The sequence below is a fragment of the Colobus angolensis genome, unplaced genomic scaffold (assembly GCF_000951035.1).
Source record: "Colobus angolensis palliatus isolate OR3802 unplaced genomic scaffold, Cang.pa_1.0 Scaffold157, whole genome shotgun sequence".
NCBI lineage: Eukaryota > Metazoa > Chordata > Mammalia > Primates > Cercopithecidae > Colobus > Colobus angolensis.
In genome coordinates this window covers 1,183,102-1,203,240 of record NW_012114677.1, presented here as the reverse complement: position 1 = coordinate 1,203,240, position 20,139 = coordinate 1,183,102, and the positions used below count along the sequence as shown (strand labels likewise).

Here is a 20,139-nt window from a genome sequence, read left to right as displayed (position 1 = left end):
ATGCAGGGGTGTGAATGTGATAAGACCAGAAGGGCGAGAAACAGCCCAAACATCCTAGCCTTCCTCAGAGAGGCCACAGTGTTGCCTCGCCAGGCCCGCCCAGAGTTTGAGAAAAGCCTCCAAGTGGCCTTTCAAGGCTGACGTTTCCCTCGAGCCGATGCCGGCCTGGCATAAGGCGAGTATTCACGCACCTGCTTCAGCTGGCCCCTCAAGCGGTCTTCCGTGACGCCCAGGGCCCGCATGCCCCGCGCCCGACACGCCGCCTGCAGCTCCTTGACGTTCAGGCTGTCCACCCCTTCCTCAGCAATCAGCTAGAAAACAAAGCAGTGAATTATCATCCGGGACAGCTGCTGGTGGGTCACCGTGTCTATGTGAACACCCTCCAGAGTAACAGGTTTTGCCAAGCAAGAATCAAACCACTGCCACCAAAACCCAGGTGTGGGTCGGAAGTGGCTGGAACCCTGTGACGGAGGGTCAGGATCTTGGGAAGCGCAAAACGGCCACGGCCAATCCCCTGAGACAAAGAAGTCCACCTCCACCCCTCTGTCCTGACAGCAGAACCAGCCCCACCCTGGCTACGCCTGCCCCCGATGTTTCTCCTGATCCCCCCAGTCCACCATCTGCCAAAGTGTGCCCAGGATGGAAAAGAAAGAGGGACAGAAGGAGAGGGAACCAGATGCTCTGAAGATACATCCTGACCCCATACCCAAAGGGCCCCTCTCTTCTGCTCAGCCCAAGGTCACTGTGACTCCAACTGGAAAAGCAAACAGGAGTCCCAGAGATAGAGGACACCAAGGCATACAGGGAGTAACAGGTGAAGAGAGACACGGAGAAGTAATGACAGCCACTGCTAGGCAGATGCTGGCAACAGGGCTCCCATGCCAGGACTCTGCAGCAGGGCCCACCATTTTAGAGTTTACTCCACCTCACAACCACCCTGTGGGGTAGGCAGTACCACCACCTCCACTTCTAAAACCAAACTTGACGTAACTGTGGACACACATCCAGTTTTCACAAGTAACAGAGCTCCTGTGCGTAAGATGCCTCCCCTAGCGTAATGTCTCACCAGCAGCACTGCAATGAGCACATACTGCAATGAGCACATGCCACCCACCCAGTCAAGACAGAGGCCACCTTCCCCGGCTCCCGGTGCTGCCCGTTCAGACACGCACGCTTCCACATCTGCAGCTGTCACCTGGAGTGCTCTCTGAACAGGATCATGCAGGACATCACCTCTGGGGTTCCCTGAGGACCCACTGGGGGTGCTATGGGTGTGCCGGGTTAGGCCTCTCACTGCCATGCAGCATTCCACAGCATGCGTGCCCTCCTTGGCCCAACCCTTTGCCCACCGAGCTGGGCTCCTCCGGTTGATCAGGAATGCAGCTCTTTCTGTCTGCTTTCTCCTCCCTGTCCTCCTGTGGGCTGGCTGACCTCTGTTGGATTTCGCTCTGGGGGTCTGAGTCTCTCTGCAGCATTTTCAGTGTTGCTCTGCGGATCGTGACACACAATCCACGGGCGCAGCTCACCGTAGTGCGGTGGGGTCGGCGCTCCACCATGAAGGCAAGCGCTGAAGCCTCCCCTCTGTTCTCAGATGTCGCCTCCACCACATTGTCACCTCCATCGCACCACGGAGCACGTCCCTCAGCCCTGCTCGCTACAGAAGGCTCAGGGAGAGCGCAGCCCACTGTGCCGACCCTCACTCTGGTTGCTGGGAACTCTTCCTGCTACCACGAGGTACTTTCTCTTACTGTTTCCTCTCTGGTCGAGGAGCTTCCCTCAGCCCTTCCTTTAGGGGAGGTCTGCTGGTGACAGTCGCAGCTTCCTTCCCTCTGATACTACCTTGGCTCCCCGTCATAGCTATATTTTTGCTGGTGATGGATTCTGGGTTGACAGTTCTTTTAACAATTGAAAAATAATGCTCCACGTCCTGTGGTCTCCACAGTTCCTGATGAGAAATCCATTGTCATTCAACTTTTCCCCTAATAGTAAAGATGCCGTTCTTGGCCAGGCACAAGTGGCTCACGCCTGTAATCCCAACATTTTGGGAGGCCGAGGTGGGAGAATCGCTTGAGCCCAGGAGTTCCAGACCAGCTTGGGCAGCATAATAGTAAGACCTCATCTCAGGCCGGGCGCGGTGGCTCAAACCTGTAATCTCAGCACTTTGGGAGGCCGAGATGGGCGGATCATGAGGTCAGGAGATCAAGACCATCCCGGCTAACCCAGGGAAACCCCATCTCTACTAAAAAATACAAAAAACTAGCCGGGCGAGGTGGCGGCACCTGTAGTCCTAGCTACCCGGGAGGCTGAGGTAGGAGAATGGCATAAACCCGGGAGGCGGAGCTCGCAGTGAGCTGAGATCCGGCCACTGCACTCCAGCCTGGGCAACAGAGCGAGACTCCGTCTCGGAAAAAAAAAAAAGTAAGACCTCATCTCTACAAGAAAAATAAACAAAACTAGCCGGTGTGGTGGTGTACGCCTGTGGTCCTAGCTACTCAGGGGGCTGAGGTGGGAGGATGGCTTGGTTCCGGGAGGTCAAGGCTACAGTGAGTTGAGATTGTGCCACTGGACTGCACTCCAGCCAGGGCAACAGAACAAGACACCATCTTCCCCAAAACCCAAAAAAAGACCTGGCATTCATAAATGAAACCACCACACACACATGTATGCGTGCACACACATACACAGACACACACACACACACGATGCCTTTCTCTCTTTGTCTTAAAACTATTGTCTTCAGGGTTCATTAGTTTGATGTGACTTGGTGTGAATTTATTTGGATTTATCTTATTCAGGGTTCACTCAGCTTCTGACATTTGCAGATTTACATCTTTAACTGAGCCTGGGAAGTTTTCAGTCAGCCATTATTTCACAAGGTACTCTTTCAGCCCTGCTTTATCCTTTCTCCCCCGGAACATCAGATAACACAGATGGTCAACACCTGGTACAGCACAGGCTGTGGGGCTCTGTTCAACGTTTTCTACTATTTTCTCTCTGTTGTTCAAATGGGTAATTTCTATCATTTTATCTTAAAGTTTACTCGTTCTGTATTTTATCTTCTCCATTCTGCTGTTGACCCCACCCAGGTTTTGACTTTGGATATTGTATTTTTCATTTGGTTCTTTTTCTTTAATTTTTTTTTTTTTTAAGAGACCGAGTCTCCCTCTGTTGCCCAGGCTGGAGTGCAGTGACACAAGCATGACTCACTGCAAGCTCAATCTCCCAAGCTCAAGCAATCCTCCCGCCTCAGCCTCCTGAGTAGCTGGAGCTACAGGCGCAAGTCATCACGCTCAGCTAATTTTAAAATTTTTTTGTAGAAGTGAGGGTCTCACTATGTTGCCCAGGCAGGTCTCAAACTACCGGGCTCAAGGAATCCTCCCACCTTGGCCTCCCAGAGTGCTGGGATTTTATAGATGTGAGCCACTGCACCTGGTTTTAGTACCTTCTCTGAATATCTTTTACTATTAATATTTAATAATATCTTTTCTTCTCTTTCTTTGCCAAGATCTGTTTTTCATGTGTTTTACTCTGTTGCAGCTTTTGTAGCTCTGCACTGGTGGCTGTATGAGGCCCAGGTGCAGGGTCTCTAACTGTCATCTCAGGGTTGGTACCAGGCGTTGCCTTTTCTCATTCACTGATACCTTCCTGCTTCTTGAATCTAGATCTGACTTCCAGTTTGTCGCAGCTGACCTCCTCTGGTGCATGGTGGCATGGGGGGTGGGTATTCTAATTTGCACAGAGTTTGCAATTGATGATCTGGCATCTACTAATCCCAGGGCCAAGCAAACAAGGCCAAAGCTGTTTCCACCTCCCTGTGGTCCAGCTTTCAAGGACCAACCACAAACCCTAACGTCTGTTTCCCTTCCTGCCCAGTCAGACACGTCTCCACCTGCTGCACACAAGGAAGGCAGGCATCGTCTCCCTGAGCTTACTGCTCCCCATGGGTGTGGAGGCTTTGTGGGGCCCAGTGACAGGGAAGCTGTGGGTAACACATTTCTCTCAATGGCACTGACCTCTCCATGTTGTCACTCACTCACATCCATAAGCTAAATCCTAGGCATATTTTAGAAGCGGTGGGAGCGCTGCCTCGTAAGAAGTGCAGGCTCCCCACCCAGCCCCCACAGACATCTGCGGGAGAGCAGGGCTGCTCGCTACCGCTGGGAGCAGGTGTGGGGGAGTTCCAGCTCTCACAGGTGCCTCTCCCAGCAGGAGGGCAGAAGCGTCTCAGTACTGTCTGCCACCTGGCTCCCACTGGCACAATGGTAGACGTGGCCTTGTTCCTGCTGGGCAGTGGTCAAAGTCCCAACTCTCTGCTGGGTCCCCAAGGCCACCTCAGCGGTGGGGAAGTATGGCGGATACACTATCAGACGAGAGGGAAGCTCAAGCCCCCTGCCTGGTCTCCACTGACACTACAGGGGCTGGCCCCCCTCAGCCTTCTCTGACACCATCCCCGCCAGGGCTAGGGTGCCTGCTGTGTCCCAGCAAGGGCAGGATACAGGCTTCCCACATGGCCTTGCCTTGATTCGTAGAAATGACCGGCCCTCAACCTGCTCACCAGAGATGCAGGCATTCCCTTCCTGGAAGAGGCCAACACTGCCCTGAACCTCTTTATCTTCCATAGACAAAGCCTGCATTCAGGAAAAACTAAACACTGCAAACAAAATCAAAAGGGAAAGCAAAAGAAAAAGGCCTACGGATCACCCAGTTATTAATCAATGTGAACTAGGGTTAGTGCATTCAAGAAGACAAATGACAAAACGAACAGTTTTACCTGAGAACTGAAATCTTAAATTAAGAGCTCCTAATATGAATGAAAGAGTAATCAGCCGGGCACAGTGGCTCACACCTGTAATCCCAGCACTTTGGAAGGCCAAGGTGGGCAAATCACTTGAGGTCTGGAGTTCGAGGCCAGCCTGGCCAACGTGGTGAAACCCTGTCTCTATAAAAAATACAAAAAATAGTCGGGCATGGTGGCGGGTGCCTGTAAGCCTAGCTACTCCAGAGGCTGAGGCAGCAGAATTATTTGAACCCAGGAGGTGGAGGTTGTAGTGAGTTGAGATCTCGCACTGCACTCCAGCCTGGGCAACAAGATTGAAACTCCGTCTCAAAAAAAAAAAAAAAAAAAAGGAGTAATCAGACCCAGAAGGAGGGCAGCGCCCTGAAAACACAAAAGGGCGTGAAACACAGTCAAGTGCGTGCAATGGATGGGACAGGGCAAAGGGGCAAACGGACCCTCGATGAGGCCCCTCATGGGAAGAGAGAGGCACGTAGGCGCTGTCATCAATAAGCAGGATGAACACAAAAACAGACACACCTAAGCAAGTTATTATAAAACGGATGAAATCCCAACGCAGAGAGATCATCCGAGAAGCTGCCAGAGAAAAGACATCCACCTTCAAAGGATCTGCAATCTGCAAGTGGCAAGACTCCTAGTGAGCTTATTTTCCATTGTTCAGCATCTTCCAGAGTTTCTACAGTAAGGACATGCTGCTTTTGTCATCAGGAAAAATAAAAAGGTAAAACACCATAGCTGTGGCGCAGTGCGGCCGGCTTACCTTGTCGTCTGCTTTTATGGAGCGCAGCCGCATGGTGAGCTGGAAGCGCAGGAAGTTGTTGGTGCCGATGGACTGTAGCTCCAGCAGCTTGCACAGGGCCACCAGCTGCGGCCGCGTCAGGTTGTCCAGGGTAAGCTCATCCTCAAATAATTTGGAAAAACGCATGATTTCTTCATTGCTGGGCCTCTCCCCCGTCTCCCGGATCTGTGGAAGTGGTCACAACGGTCACCCCTGGGGAACGTGCCCACCCGGCTCCCTCTCACGACCAACCACATTCCCAAAAGGTGCTGCCTCTCATCCTCAGGGACTCAAACCACTGACTTCTTTTTTTGTTTTTTTTGAGACAGGGTCTCGCTCTGTCGCCCAGGCTGGAATGCAGTGGTGTCATCTCGGTTCACTGCAACCTCCGCCTCCTGGGTTCAAGCGATTCTCCTGCCTTAGCCTCCCGAGTAGCTGGGATTACAGGCTGCGCCACCACGCCCAGCTAATTTTTGTATTTTAGTAGAGATGGAATTTCACCATGTTGGCCAGGCTGGTCTCAAATGATCTGCACGGCTCAGCCTCAAACCACTGAGTTCTGACTTGAGTGTTGGGCTAGCCTGGGGAGAGGTGGCGTCTGGCCTCTGGACCTCTCCTGCCTGAGCCAGCAAAGCTGAGACTGCTGTCTGCTGGGGGAGAGGCCCGGGCCTACCGGCTGCTGCATGCAGGTCCTGTGATCCTCTCTCTGCCACAAAAGTGTCCGGGACCCTACTGCTCTGGGGCAGGAAGAGGTGCACCCGTATGCACCCGTATCTCCCACAGATGACTGCCTGAGCTTTGGGGGAGGGGTGGCCATCTAGCTCTTAGGGAGAGCTAGATTCCCTTAGCACAGATCACGCAGAGCCTTTTGGGTGACCCTCTGGGTTACTCCCACCTGAGGGACAAGCCACCAGCTTAGTCTCTGCCAAGAGCTGGGTTAGGAGGGTCCCTAGCAGAGAGGACAGATGAGGGAGGACGAGCCCGACTTGGTGCCCAGCTCAAATCGTAACATGCAGGATGCCAGCTCCAAGACACGGTTTCAGGTGCGCTCCTGGGGGCCGCCCTACGCAGCACACCAAAATGCGGGTGACCGCAAGCACATCCTTCTTGGCAGCTGGGCATCCCAGGAAAGGTTGGGACGGGCCCCTCCTCCCACTCTGCAAGGTGCAACATCCTGGGAGAGGCTCCCAAAGCATGGCTCCCCCTCGAACATCTTGCTGGAACCACCACCCACTCCTTGGGGGGCTCAACAACCCCATGGCTGTGCCGCCTCCTCCCGAGAGGCTTCTCTGTGGTTAGGCCTTGGCCTGGCAGTCTTTTCTGTCAAGGGTCAGACAGCAAGTATTTCTAGCTTTGCAGCTATGGAAACCACTCGCCTCTGTGCTGCAGTGGGAAAACCCCACAGACAATGCACACGCATGGCTGGAGTTTCTAGCCCCAGGTTTAAGCTCTTCCTGCACTTCAGACATCCTTCTGACTCCAAAGTGTCCCAAGTCCCTCAAGCCAACGACACTGGCCTCGTCGGCCCCATCTAGTCCTCAGGGATCTCGTCCATGGCACCCACCCTCTCCCCCATCCTCACCTCACTGGCCACATGACCACAGGAAACCTCGAGGGCTGCTCCTCCTCTAGAGCCCCCACTGCTCCCACAGTCCAGGCCTCTGACCAGCCCCTGGGACTTTCTTGACTGAGTCTAGCCAGAGGGCAGTGCCCAGCAGAGGAGCCCAGCCAAGCCACCTACACCTCACAACATCAGGGTCTCAGGCCCCTCACGAGTCAGATTCTACTGCGCCTGGAGGACTGCAGGGTGACGAGACACAGACACCTGTGATTCTGAAGGCTGACGAGGCGCAGCCACCACAGCTCAACTCACTGGGAGCTCAGGGGGGCCAGACTCCTGACACTCCACTGGCCCCCAACTGAGCCTCCTGGGTAACGTCTCAAGCGCCAGCCAGCCACCTGGGGGAGCTCCACTCTGCTGAGCACAGCGAAGGGGAAACAGAAAAGCAAGGAAGGCACCCTGGTGAGGTCACAGGGACTCAGACGCATCACAGCACCTTCTGGAAAAACACAGAGAAGTCTTTGGTGGCGCTGCCCTTGGCTGCCTTGTTCTTCAAGGCCATTTCTTCGATGGTGTCCTGGAGGAACTTGGCCAGCTCCAGCTTGACCCGAAGCTCCTTCTTCAGTCTCTCCTCCTGCAAGGGCAGAGAGGGCGCTACACTCCAGGCCCCGGCCTCTCCCGCCGGCACCTAGACTCTGGGGCCTCCTGGAGGGTGGGCTCAGGAGTGCACTCCAACTGCTCAGACTGTGGTTTGGGCAAGGAAAACATCTCACTTTTGTGCCCAACCCCCACCCCCAGAAACATTTCACAAAACACTGGCTCTTATATAAGTGCAATACATTCTCAAACCCTTTTATTTCATGGTTTTAAAAAAACACCCATGTGGGCCGGGCACGGTGGCTCACGCCTGTAATCCCAGCACTTTGGGAGGCCAAGGTGGGTGGATCACCTGAGGTCAGGAGTTCGAGACCAGCCTGGCCAACATGGCAAAACCCCGTCTCTAGTAAAAACACAAAAATTAGCCAGGCATGCACACCTGTAATCCCAGCTACTTGGGAGGCTGAGGCACAAGAATCTTTTGAACCCAGGAAGTGGAGGCTACAGTGAGTTGAGACTGCGCCACTGCACTCTAGCCTGGGTGACAGAGTGAAACTCCGTCTCAAAAAACAAAACAAAACAAAACAAAAAACAAACAAACTCGTGTGATCCCCTAAAGCAAGGGTTGGCACACTTTCCATTAACAGGCTAGACAGGAAAGCATTTGGCCTTCATGGGCTGTGTGGTCTAAAACTGCTTACTTCTGCTGGTGCCTCACAGACAAGACACATGACTGGGCATCGCAGGTTCCCACAGGGGACTGAGAACAGGCAGGGTCCAGATCTGGCCTGTGGGCTACAGCTGGCTGACCCTGCCCCAGAAGGACCTCACAACTCCCCTACAGCATGAGGAACACTGGTCTAGAAAACCTGTATTTTAAAACACATTGAGCTGGAAGCAGTGGTTCACACCCGTAATAACAACACTTTGGGAGGTCATGGCAAGAGGATTACGTGAGCCCAGGAGTTTGAGACCAGCCTGGGCAACACAGCAGATCTTGTCTATAAAAAACAAACAAAAAAAATTAGTCCGGCATGGTGGCTTAGCCTGTAGTCCCAGCTATTCAGGAACTAAGACAAGAGGATCACTTGAGTCCAGGAACTTGAGGCTGCAGTGAGCAGTGATCGCACCATTGCACTCCAGCATGGGTGACAGGGCAAGACCTGTGTATGGTGGCACATGCCTATAATCCCAGCTACTTGGGAGGCTGAGGCAGGAGAATCTCTTGAACCCGGCAGGCAGAGGTTGCATGCAGTGAGACAAGATCGCACCACTGCACTCCAGCCTGGGTGACAGAGTGAGACTCTGTCTCAAAAATAAATAAATAATTAAATAGATACATAAATAAATAAATAAAGAGACACAAATCCAAAACCCAGCATCCACTAAATAATTACCGCATAGCACAAGGACGATATGAAGATACATAAAGTCTCAAAAATATCTAGCACTTCAAATAGTCACAAACAAGGAAGCTACCACAATGAATTTCAGACTCGTTCTAAAACAAGCAGTTGGGATGCCGCCCTCACCTTGATGGACTGAGTCTCAAATGTGGATGGCAACATGTTGGGGAAGAGCTTCACAGCAACAGGCAGCAGAAACTCCATGAACGGCACCACCACGAACACGAGGAATGGCACCAGGCGGAAGAGGTCAGCGCAGATCCGGAGAAACTGGAAAGGGGTGGAATCCATCAGAGGGGAGCAGAGCACATGTGGCAACAGGGGCAAGGGGTGTGAGCATTTCTCCTGTAACGGTTTACAGGCACAACCTCAGGCAGCGACTCACAGGACCCACTGAGGACTCTAAGTTCTAGAACTACTCGGCAGACCACTCCTGAAACCCACTTCTTTCTCAGGGTCCAAAGCAAGTACCAGCAGCCTCCAGAAAAGCAGGGTATAGTGCTGACACCAAGGGCCACTGGGTGCTCCCGGCGATCCGGTCCTCCAAGGACACTGGCCAGCAATCCGGGCTCGGGGACCAGCAAGTGAGGGCTGCAGGCTGAGGACTGGGCATGACTAGAGTAGTGAGGGGTCACCAGGATGGGCTGACCCATACCTTCTCCTGGAGGGTGCTCTAGAAGGAGGGCTTCTCTTGTGTTTCCCAAGACTATACTACAAAGCAATCATTAGGAAAAAACCCAAGTATTTCATTGACATAAACAAACTAGTGCTTGATGCCATTAAAGAAACACCCAATTTGAAACAATCAGAAATCCCTGTGAAGCCTGAACAACTGCTGGAAAACAGCATGGGTGATGCTGCCCCTCCTCGGTGCTGCTCACATGGGTCCTTTGGCCAAGGTGTTCCGTGTAGTTCCTACGTTTCCACTGGCAACAAGTGAGCATTCCCAGGGAGACGTCCTGAGAGCAGCAATGTCCTCCTCCTCCTTATCAGCCCCTCTCTCCCGACCTTGCATTCATGGAGCCAGCCTCCACTCTCATGGACACAAAACAGAAGCTGCCTAACTCTCCTACCTGTCATCTGTAGGAGGGGAGAACCCTGCCTTCCTGTACATTCATTTTTCTATTTATTATTGCAGTGGACCCATGGACTCCTATACTTTTTCACTGATTTACAATTTATGGCTGTCTTTATTCCCAAACGGTGCCGTATTTGGGCAGGACATATCATTAAAGCTGGCACATGTGTTTTTTGATATGCCTCATTAATTTTTTTTAGCAGTTCTACTGAGGTGAAATTTCTATACCATAACATTCACCTATTTAAAATAAATTTGATGATTTTTGGTAAATTTATACATTGTGAAGTCATCACTAAAATCCAAATTTACAACTTTTTTTAGCTGGGATTACAGACATGCGCCACTAAGCCCAGCTAACTTTTTTATATTTTTGGTAGAGAGAGGGTTCACCATGTTGGCCAGGCTGGTCTCAAGCTGACCTCAGGTGATCTGCAGCGCTGGCTTCCCAAAATGCTGGGTTACAGGCGTGAGCCACCGCACCTAACAAGAAAATAACTTCTTGCCGGGCGCGGTGGCTCAAGCCTGTAATCCCAGCACTTTGGGAGGCCGAGACGGGCGGATCACGAGGTCAGGAGATCGAGACCATCCTGGCTAACACAGTGAAACCCTGTCTCTACTAAAAAATACAAAAAACTAGCCGGGCGAGGTGGCGGGCGCCTGTAGTCCCAGTTACTCGGGAGGCTGAGGCAGGAGAATGGCGTAAACCTGGGAGGCAGAGCTTGCAGTGAGCTGAGATCCGGCGGCCACTGTACTCCAGCCTGGGTGACAGAGTGAGACTCCGTCTCAAAAAAAAAAAAAAAAAAATAACTTCTTAAATGTTTTAAACACAAAAGCAGAACTACAAATCCCATCCTCTTAGAGCACATTTAAGTGCTCAGGATTATCTTTATTTTTTTTATTTTTATTTTTTTGAGACGGAGTCTCGCTCTGTCTCCAGGATGGAGTGCGGTGGCGCGATCTCAGCTCACTGCAACCTCTGCCTCCCGGGTTCAAGTGATTCTCCTGCCTCAGCCTCCTGAGTAGCTGGGATTACAGGCGCCCGCCACCATGCCCGGCTAATTTTTGTACTTTTAGTAGAGACAGGGTTTCACCATGTTGGCCAGGATGGTGTCCATCTCTTGACCTCCTGATCGGCCTGCCTCGGCCTCCCAAAATGCTGGGATTACAGGCGTGAGCCATGGCGCCTGGCCAGGATTATCTTTAAAAAGGAAGGCTGGTGCTGGGTGCAGTGGCTCATGCCTGTGATCCCAGCACTTTGGGAGGCCGAGGCAGCAGGACTGCTTGAGGTCAGGAGTTTGAGACCAGCCTTGGCAACACAGTGAGATCCAGTCTCTACAAAAAAATTTAAAAATTAGCCTGGTATGGCAGCATGTATCTGTGGTCCCAGCTACATGGGAGGCTGAGGTGGGAGGATCCCTTATGCTCGGGAGGGCTGAGGCTTCGGTTAGCTATGAGGGTGCAATGGCACTCCAGCCTGGGTAGAGGAGCGAGACCCTATCTCAAAAATAAAAATAAGTAAATAAATACTAGAACCACACAAACGTGATATAAACCCCAAGAGTTAGGAACCATGAGGTGTTCTTGCGAGGAAAGGATGGAGCGGACAGGAGATGGGGCTGCACCTGGGAGGGTAGACTTGATTCTCACACAGGGCTGCACTCTCTGCGGCCCATGGTGTCCCATGGCTATCACGGAAGCAAACAATATCTGTGCTGAAGAAAACTAGCTCACCACCTACATCATACAAGGTGTACCCCTCTGAAGTGAGATTCCATCTCTTTTAAATTAAAAAAACTAACTTTAAAAATAAGCTAATCGAGCTTTTAGACTTAAAAACACAGGCACTGAAAATGAAACCTCAGTGGTTGCATTAAATAAGATTACTTCAGCTGAAAAGAAAATGAGTAAAATAGAAAGAAGACATCTAGATTGCAGCCCCGAGACAAAGACAGAAAATGGAGAATCTTTTCAGAACCGTGAAGGACAGCAGGAGCTGGTGCACCAGAGGCCAAACCAGGAGTCCCAAGAGCCTGGGCACTGGTGAGCTAGCAGGTTCTACGACAGATGGCAGATGTGGAACCTTGGGGTCAGGAGCACGGATCCCAACAATAAAAACAAACTCACCCAGAGAGACACACACAGCCCTCCAGACAAACCTGGAAGCAATAAGACAGACAGGGCCTGCACCTGCACCAGAAGTGCAACTGTGGCGATGCAGACCCCTCCCTGGAAACAGCAGCGGGGAGGGGGAATGGCATCGAGAGGGTCAAGAGTGGGTGGAGGTGTGTGCTGAAAACTGCTGGTGGGAAAGAGTTGAAACATGAGCAGACGGTGTTGCAATTCAATTCAGTGGCTAGGTGTGCCTTTCCATAGGTGTGGTGTTTTGACAGGTATTAGTTCCTGGCTCAACTGCCCTTGTTACAGTCTTTTGTGATAATATCAGGTGTGTCAGGCCTCTGGGGCAGGCCTCTGGCCTCCCTACCCTCCTTTCACTTGCCCTCAGGCAGGTCACTAATCTTCCCAGCTTCTTGACTATGGGTTTTAAGACCCTCCCTAAAGAGGGTTCTGCCCTATGCCCTGAGGGAAGGAATGTCCAAGAGGACTGGGTTCAAGGAGCTTCCAGAAAGCTGAACACGGTAGAGGGTTCACCGGGAGCTGCGACCTGGGAAGCATGGAAGCTCCATGCCCCTTCCCTGTACACACCTTGCCTTATGGTCTCTTCACCTGTATCCTTTGCACTATCCTTTATACTAAACTGGTAAGTGTTTCCCTAAGTTCTGTGAGCCACTCCAGCAAATTAATCGAACCCAAAGTGGGGGTGGGGGCGCCATCACACCTCATGTAGCCCATAAATACATGTACCTACTATGTACCCACAAAAATAAAAAATTAAAACAATTTAAAAACAAAGAGGGGGCCAGGCACAGCGGCCCATGCCTATAATCCCAGCACTTTGCGAGGCCAAGGCAGGTGGATCACTTGAGGCCAGCAGTTTGAGGGCAGCCTGGCCAACATGGTGAAACCCCTCTCTACTAAAAATACAAACATTAGCCGGGTGTGATGGTGCATGCCTGAAATCCCAGCTACTCAGGTGGCTGAAGCAGGAAAATCACTTGAACCCAGGAGGCAGAGGTTGCAGTGAGCCAAGACTGTGCCACTGCACTCAGGCCTGGGCGACAGAGTGAGACTCTGTCTCAAAAAATAAAAATGAAAACGAAGAGGGGTTGGTGGGAACCTAACTTGAAGCCAGTCTGTCAGAAGTTCTGAGACGCCTGGACTTGAGACTGGTGGGCGACATCTTGGGGACAGAGTCCTCACCCTGTGGGATCTGGTGTTATCTCCGGGTAAAGGTTGTCAGAACTGAATCAGAGGACACCCAGCTGGGGTCTGCTGTGTGGTCTTCTACGTGGATGACTGTTGCAGTGGAGGGGAGATGAAACACACGGGTAAACCGAGTTTTTCCTAGGCAATAGGTTTTTTCCTCTACCAAACAGAAAGCAAGCCCTAAAAATAACTTTCAAACAATCTATAGAGTGAAAAGAATTTGGGCACGGCCCAGCATGGTGGCTCACACCTGAAATCCCGACACTTTAGGAGGCTGAGGTGGGAGGACTGTTTAAGCCCAGGAGTTTGAGACCAGCCTGGGCAACAAAGTGAGACCCTGGATCTATAAAAAACAATTAGCCAGGTGTGGTAGCACAAGCCCGTGGTCCCAGATACTCGGGAGGGTGAGGCGGGAGCATCGCCCATGCCCCGGAAATTGTGCTACTGCACTCCAGCCTGGGTGACACAGCAAGAAAACAAAGAAAGGACTGGACATGTCCCCATTACCTGCCTGCGCTCCCGGCGGGTCAGGGTGTGGCCGTTGAGGATGCGCCAGAGCATGCGTGCTGCGATCTTGGTGTCGATCCATAGCAGGCGGAAGCCATGGTAGTAGTGCTTCAGCTCGTCCAGGACCCTCTGCCCCAGGGACTTCTTCACCACCTCCTCTGCGGGGGGGCTGTACACTGGGCCGCCTTCCTCCAGCTTCTTGTTTTTGTCCTTCAAGGACTTGAGGGACTTCTCTACTACCGAGTCATCGCCAACAGGGCGTGAAGAGTGCCAGCCGCGCACAGGAAGGCACCGAGGTCCCATGACCACAAAACCCACAGAGGTAGAGGTCCATGGCGCTCCCAACACCGTGTGAAGGCACTCGGGTCTCAGAGTCCAACAGCCGAGGTGATCGCCTCTGAAGGATGGGTACACAGGGTGGATGGAAGTGCAGCAGCCAAATGGAACATTCCTTGAAAAGGGAACAGTAGAAAACAGTAGTAAGAGCCAGGACTAGCCTTTGACAGCTCAGCACCAAACACCAACAGCAGCAAAACCCACATGCCCCGTGCCATGCTATGTCACAACCACACACAATCCCACCTACTTCCTGATGTTTGCACTGCCCCTGGGGAGCCCTTCGGAAGGGAGGCCAGGACAGCGTGCAGCCCCCCAGCCCCACACCTCGTCGGACAGCAGCATGGGCTCGCTGATCCCCACAGCAGGGCGGGCAGGTCAGACACAAACACAATCAGCAAAGGATGGATCCCTGGGTGGGTCTCCTGGGCCCACTCCCAGAGACTTGGGGAGGTGGGGTGCATTGCTTTGGCACTTCGTGGGGGAATGGAGGGCAGAGTCGAGACTTTGTTGACTTTGGAGGTCTTCTCCTCCAACAAGTGACTTTCCGGAAAGACCCATGGCTCTTGAGCAAGACCTGCAGATCAGTAAGGGTGCTCCCTGACCTCAGATCTCTACACTAGCTGCCTGCAGGCACCGCAGCAAAACAGCAAAATCCAAAGAATAAGGCCCAAGGCCCATCTCCTCCTCCTCTATGCACCTGTCCACTGTGGCACCAGCAGGCTCTGAGATCAGAGCCTCACACCTGCCCCCTTGCCTGGACATCCCTAGCTCACGCCCTTGCTTCACTCAGACCTCCCTGACCACTGCACTGCTCTGGCCTCTCATCCACAGTGCTGCCTCCTAGCGGGTGCCCTGCTGACATCTGGCCATCTTAGAGACCAGGTGCACACTGTGTGCACCACACTTGCTTTCTCCCAACTGGAATGTGGGTCTGCGAGGGCCAGAGAGCAGGCTTGAGGCCTCGCAGGCAGCAGCGGGAGGCTGGCACTAACCCAGACCCATCTCGGTCCAAGCTGCATCGGCCCCAGCAGCTGCCTGTGCCGTATCCATCACAGAAAGGCCTTGAGGAGGCCACTGCAGCCCGAGCATCTGCAGCATGGACTGTGCCTGGCCCAGAACCTATGGTTTGTGTGCAACACAGAGACCATCATTTGACCGCAGCGTGGTGCCACACTACCATTTACAGTCCAAAATTCAAACAGCTGACCTGTGCGAGGCCCTTTCAGGCTCACGATCTCCTGCGTGTCTTGCCTGGCACGCTAGAAACTCCCCTGCAATTGGGCACAAACCCCCCTGGGTGGCCCGAGCTCACCTGAACGGCCATGTGCGTCGCATAACTTCACATCAGCTCCTCTGCTCTCTGTGCCTGGCCTGACGCCAGCGGCAAAGCCCGAGTTCCGGAGCAGACTGTTGGAGCTTAAATTCCAGCTCCACTACTTACTGCTGTGTGACCTTGACTGAGTAATTTAACCTCTCTGTGCTTTGGGAGCATTCCTCGTGAATTCGTGTGTTAACAGATACTAAGTACCAGGACGGTAACTGCGACATGGGAACATCCACCAACGATGTGGCTCCTGTGATTACCGCCGCCTCACAGCCTCCGAGAAGCCACCGATCAGAGCTGGAAGCCAGGCGGGGACTCTCAGGACTCGCTGCTTGTCTCTCAGATGGGGATCCTGGGGGCCTGCAGACACAGGCCTGCCTCGGCTTGCAGCCCGGAGAGGGCAGTGCGACTGGTGCAGGGCACTGTCAGCCCAGGGCAGCTTAGCAGGATCAGAAGCCCAGGGAGCAGGGGCTCCTCTCTGCACCAGTAATGGTCTGGGATCTCCCACAAGAACTCTCCCAGGCTCAGAGTCTTCCCTCAATTACAGACATGCAAACCCAACACTGATCTCATGGAAAGGTTCTCAAGAATACGGGAAACAGACACATGGAAGGTGCCTGGTGGACACCAGTGAGGCCTGGGAGGGGCAGAAAGGGGGACAGGTACCCCTCCTTGGTCACCTCCCCATTCCCTGTGAGGGCAGCTCCAGGCTCTCTCCAGGGTGGCCCAGCCCCACCCACCATGTCTCTAGGTTCTCCCCAGCTCTGGGGTCACCTCTGAGCCAGGAAGAGGCTCCTGAATCCACACAGTCCTGAGTCAAGGCATGCCGAGGGCCGAGCCACACAGAATGCAGCAGAGCCCACGCAGGCTCAGACTGCCCCCTGGCCAGGCTGTGTTCCTTCTGTGAGGTGGGCTCACCTCCCAGTGTGGGTGACGACAGTGCCCGTGCATGGGAACACACCTCCTCCCTACATCAAGCTGAATTACACAACTTCCCAACCCTCAGCACGGAACATGGCGGCTTCCACAAGAAGGCATGATGCCAGCAGTCACGGGGTGTTACAGGCAAAGATGAAGACTCAAAAAAACAGACCAGGCAGAGAAGCACAAGGCGGACTCAGTGAAGGCAGGGAGCCATCCAGAGTTGGACACACCCACAGGGGCCTGGTCCTCACCACAGTAACATCCCCCGGCAAATCCCATCAGCATTCACACTAAGTACAGATTTAGAAACAAAAATAGCCTCACATCAGCTGAGGTCTCCCCACTGAATGAGATTCAGGTTTGCTGGGTCTCACAACTGCTGTCTGACAGTCTGCTTAGCCAAAGTCTGGGCGCTGCTTCTCTGCCTTTGTTTCTATGGGAAAGAAGGCTGGAAGCTGATACATAATGTCCATGATGTTCTCTTGGATCAAAAATACTCTGGCAGGGTGCAATGGCTCACATCTGTAATCCCAGTGCTTTGGGAGGCCAACGTGGGTGGATCACTTGAGGCCAGGAGTTCAAGACCAGCCTGGCCAACATAGTGAAACCCTGTCTCTACTAAAACTACAAAAATTAGCAGGGTGTGGTGGCACACACATGTAATCCCAGTTACTTGGAGGGCTGAGGCATGAGAACTGCTTGAAGCTGGGAGGTGGAGGCAGCAGGGAGGCAGAGGCTACAGTGAGCCAAGACTGTGCCACCGCACTCCAGCCTAGGTAACAGAGTGAGATTGTCTTAAAAAAAAAAACAAAAACCTCTATCAGCTGGGCACCATGGCTCACACCTATAATCCCAGCACTACACGAGGCCAAGGAAGGAGGGCTGCTCAATTCCAGGAGTTCGACCCTAGCCTGGGCAACATAGTGAGACCCTGTCTCTACAGAAAAAAAAAAAAAAAAAAAAGGCCAGGCGTGGTGACTCACGCCTGTAATCCTAGCACTTTGGGAGGCTGTGGCGGGCGGATCATGAGGTCAGGAGTTTAAGACCAGCCTGGCCAATATGGTGAAACCCTGTCTCTACTAAAAATACAAAAATTAGCCGGGCGTGGTAGTACACGCCTATCATCTCAGCTACTTGGGAGGCTGAGGCAGGAGAATCACTTGAACCTGGGAGGTGGAGGTTGCAGTGAGCCAGATTGTGCCATTATACCCCAGCCTGGGCGATAGAGTGAGACTCCGTCCCCCGCTGCCCAAAAGAAATGATCCACCTACTCACCCTCAGAGATCTGGGCCATTTCAACTGAGGATTACCTGCATCTGTAAAATAACTATTTAAAAAAACTAATGTAAATGGTTACCATTTATAGCTACTTATCTGGTGACTCCAGGTGTTTATACTGTGTGACCAAAATAAAAAGTAAAATTTTCTGGCTGCTGAAACATTACCACTATCCACAATTCTTTTTTCTTTTGAGACACAGTTTAGCTCTGTCACCCAGGCTGGAGTGTAATGGCAAAATCTGGGCTCACTGCAACCTCCACCTTCCAGGTTCACAAAGTTTTCCTGCCTCAGCCACCGAGTAGCTGGGATTACAGGCATGTGCCACTACACCCAGCTAATTTTTGTATTTTTAGTAAAGATGAAGTTTCACCATGTTGGCCAGACTGGTCTCAAACTCCTAACCTCAAGTGATCTGCCTGCCTCAGCCTCCCAAAGTGCTGAGATTACAGGCATGAGCCACTGCACCTGGCCTCATCCACAATTATTATACATATATTTTTGAGACAGACTCTCCCTCAGTTGCCCAGCCTGGAGTGCAGTGGTGTGATCCTGGCTCACTGCAACCTCCACCTCTTGGGTTCAAGTGATTCTCCTGCCTCAGCCTCCCAAGTACCTGGGATTACAGGTGTGCACCATCACACCCAGTTATTTTTGTATTTTTAGTAGAGCCGGGGTTTCACCATGTTGGCCAGGCTGGTCTTGAACTTCTGGCCTCAAGCGATCTGCCCACCTCAACTTCCCAAAGTGCTGGGATTAAAGACATGAGCTACTGTGCCTGGCCTCATCCATAATTCTTGATAAGTAAACAAGTCCATCAAAACAGCTACAGTCCTCATTGTTTAAATTTTCAAGTAGATGTTCAAAATTGGGAACTTTAAAAAAAGTTATGTGACTAAACTACAGCTTTTATGTTTTGTTGTTGTTGTTGAGACGAGTCTCGCTCTGTAGCCTAGGCTGGAGTGCAGTGGCGCCATCTCGGCTCACTGCAAGCTCCGCCTCCCGGGTCCCAGTTCAAGCAATTCTCCCGCCTCAGCCTCCCAAGTAGCTGGGATTACAGGAACATTCCACCATGCCCAGCTGATTTTTTAATTTTCATTAGAGATGGGGTTTCACCATGTTGGCCAGGCTGGTCTTGAACTCCTGACCTCGTGATCTGCCCACCTCAGTCTCCGGAAGTGTTGGGATTACAGGTGTGAGCCACCGTGCCCGGCCAGCTTTTGTTTTAGTATGAAATTTAAATGCTAAAAAGTTGCCTGACAAATTCAACATCCATTCCTAATAAAAACAGTAACAGACAGAACAAAGATTACTTAAACCCAAAAGCTAACATCATATGTCACAAACACTAGATTCTGTATTTTCTGCTATTGTGATACCGCATGACTGACTACAGCTGCTCTGACACAGACCTGGCTACTGAGCTAAGAACTGAAACCACCCCAGAAGCAGAAGCCCTGGGAAAGAAAAGGCAGATGATTACTGTGTACTAAGATCACAGCCATAAACTAAACCTGGGCTGCTATAAGAGCTGAACAAATAACAGGAAAGGGGTCAGATACATGAAAATTGTACAACTTAGCAACTTACGGGACAGCAATAATCACTTAGAAAAGACAATGAAAAGAAATAGAAAATAATAAACATCTGGAAATTATCTAAAATGCAATGCATGTGGCCTATACAAAGAAAATAGGCCGGGTACAGTGGCTCATGCCTGTAATCCAAGCACTTTGGGAGGCCAAAGTCAGGAGGATTGCTTAAGTCCAGGAGTCTGAGACCAGCCTGGACAACACAGTGAGATCCTGTCTACAAAAAATACCGAAAAGAAAAAAATTTAGCAAGGCATGGTGGTACATGCCTGTAGTCCCAGCTACTCAGGAGGCTAAGGTGGGAGAATGGCTTGGCCTGGGAGATCAAAGCTGCAGTGAACCATGATTGCACCACTGCACTCTAGCCTGGGCAATGAATGGAATGAGATCCTGTCGCAAAAAAAAAAAAAAAGTAATACTCCTTCCCAACTGCTTTGATGGGTTGACACTTCAGTTACGATCCTAAAAAGACTGTTTTAGAAGTGAAATGGTAGGCCGGGTGCGGTGGCTCAAGCCTGTAATCCCAGCACTTTGGGAGGCCGAGACGGATGGATCACGAGGTCAGGAGATCGAGACCATCCTGGCTAACACAGTGAAACCCCGTCTCTACTAAAAAATACAAAAAACTAGCCG

The 20,139-nt window shown here is 51.9% G+C and overlaps 1 protein-coding gene across 1 annotated transcript in view; it reads right to left on the bottom strand.

Moving 5' to 3' along the window:
* The window catches only part of LETM1 (leucine zipper-EF-hand containing transmembrane protein 1), a 43,101-nt gene that overhangs the window by 13,430 nt on the left and 9,532 nt on the right, over positions 1-20,139 (bottom strand). The window contains exons 4-8 of the mRNA XM_011936824.1: positions 14,050-14,500; positions 9,264-9,407; positions 7,631-7,768; positions 5,556-5,759; positions 192-311 (exon numbers count right to left, since the gene is read on the bottom strand). Coding sequence (XP_011792214.1) covers positions 192-311; positions 5,556-5,759; positions 7,631-7,768; positions 9,264-9,407; positions 14,050-14,500 — 1,057 coding nt within the window. The remainder of the gene's footprint in view (positions 1-191; positions 312-5,555; positions 5,760-7,630; positions 7,769-9,263; positions 9,408-14,049; positions 14,501-20,139) is intronic.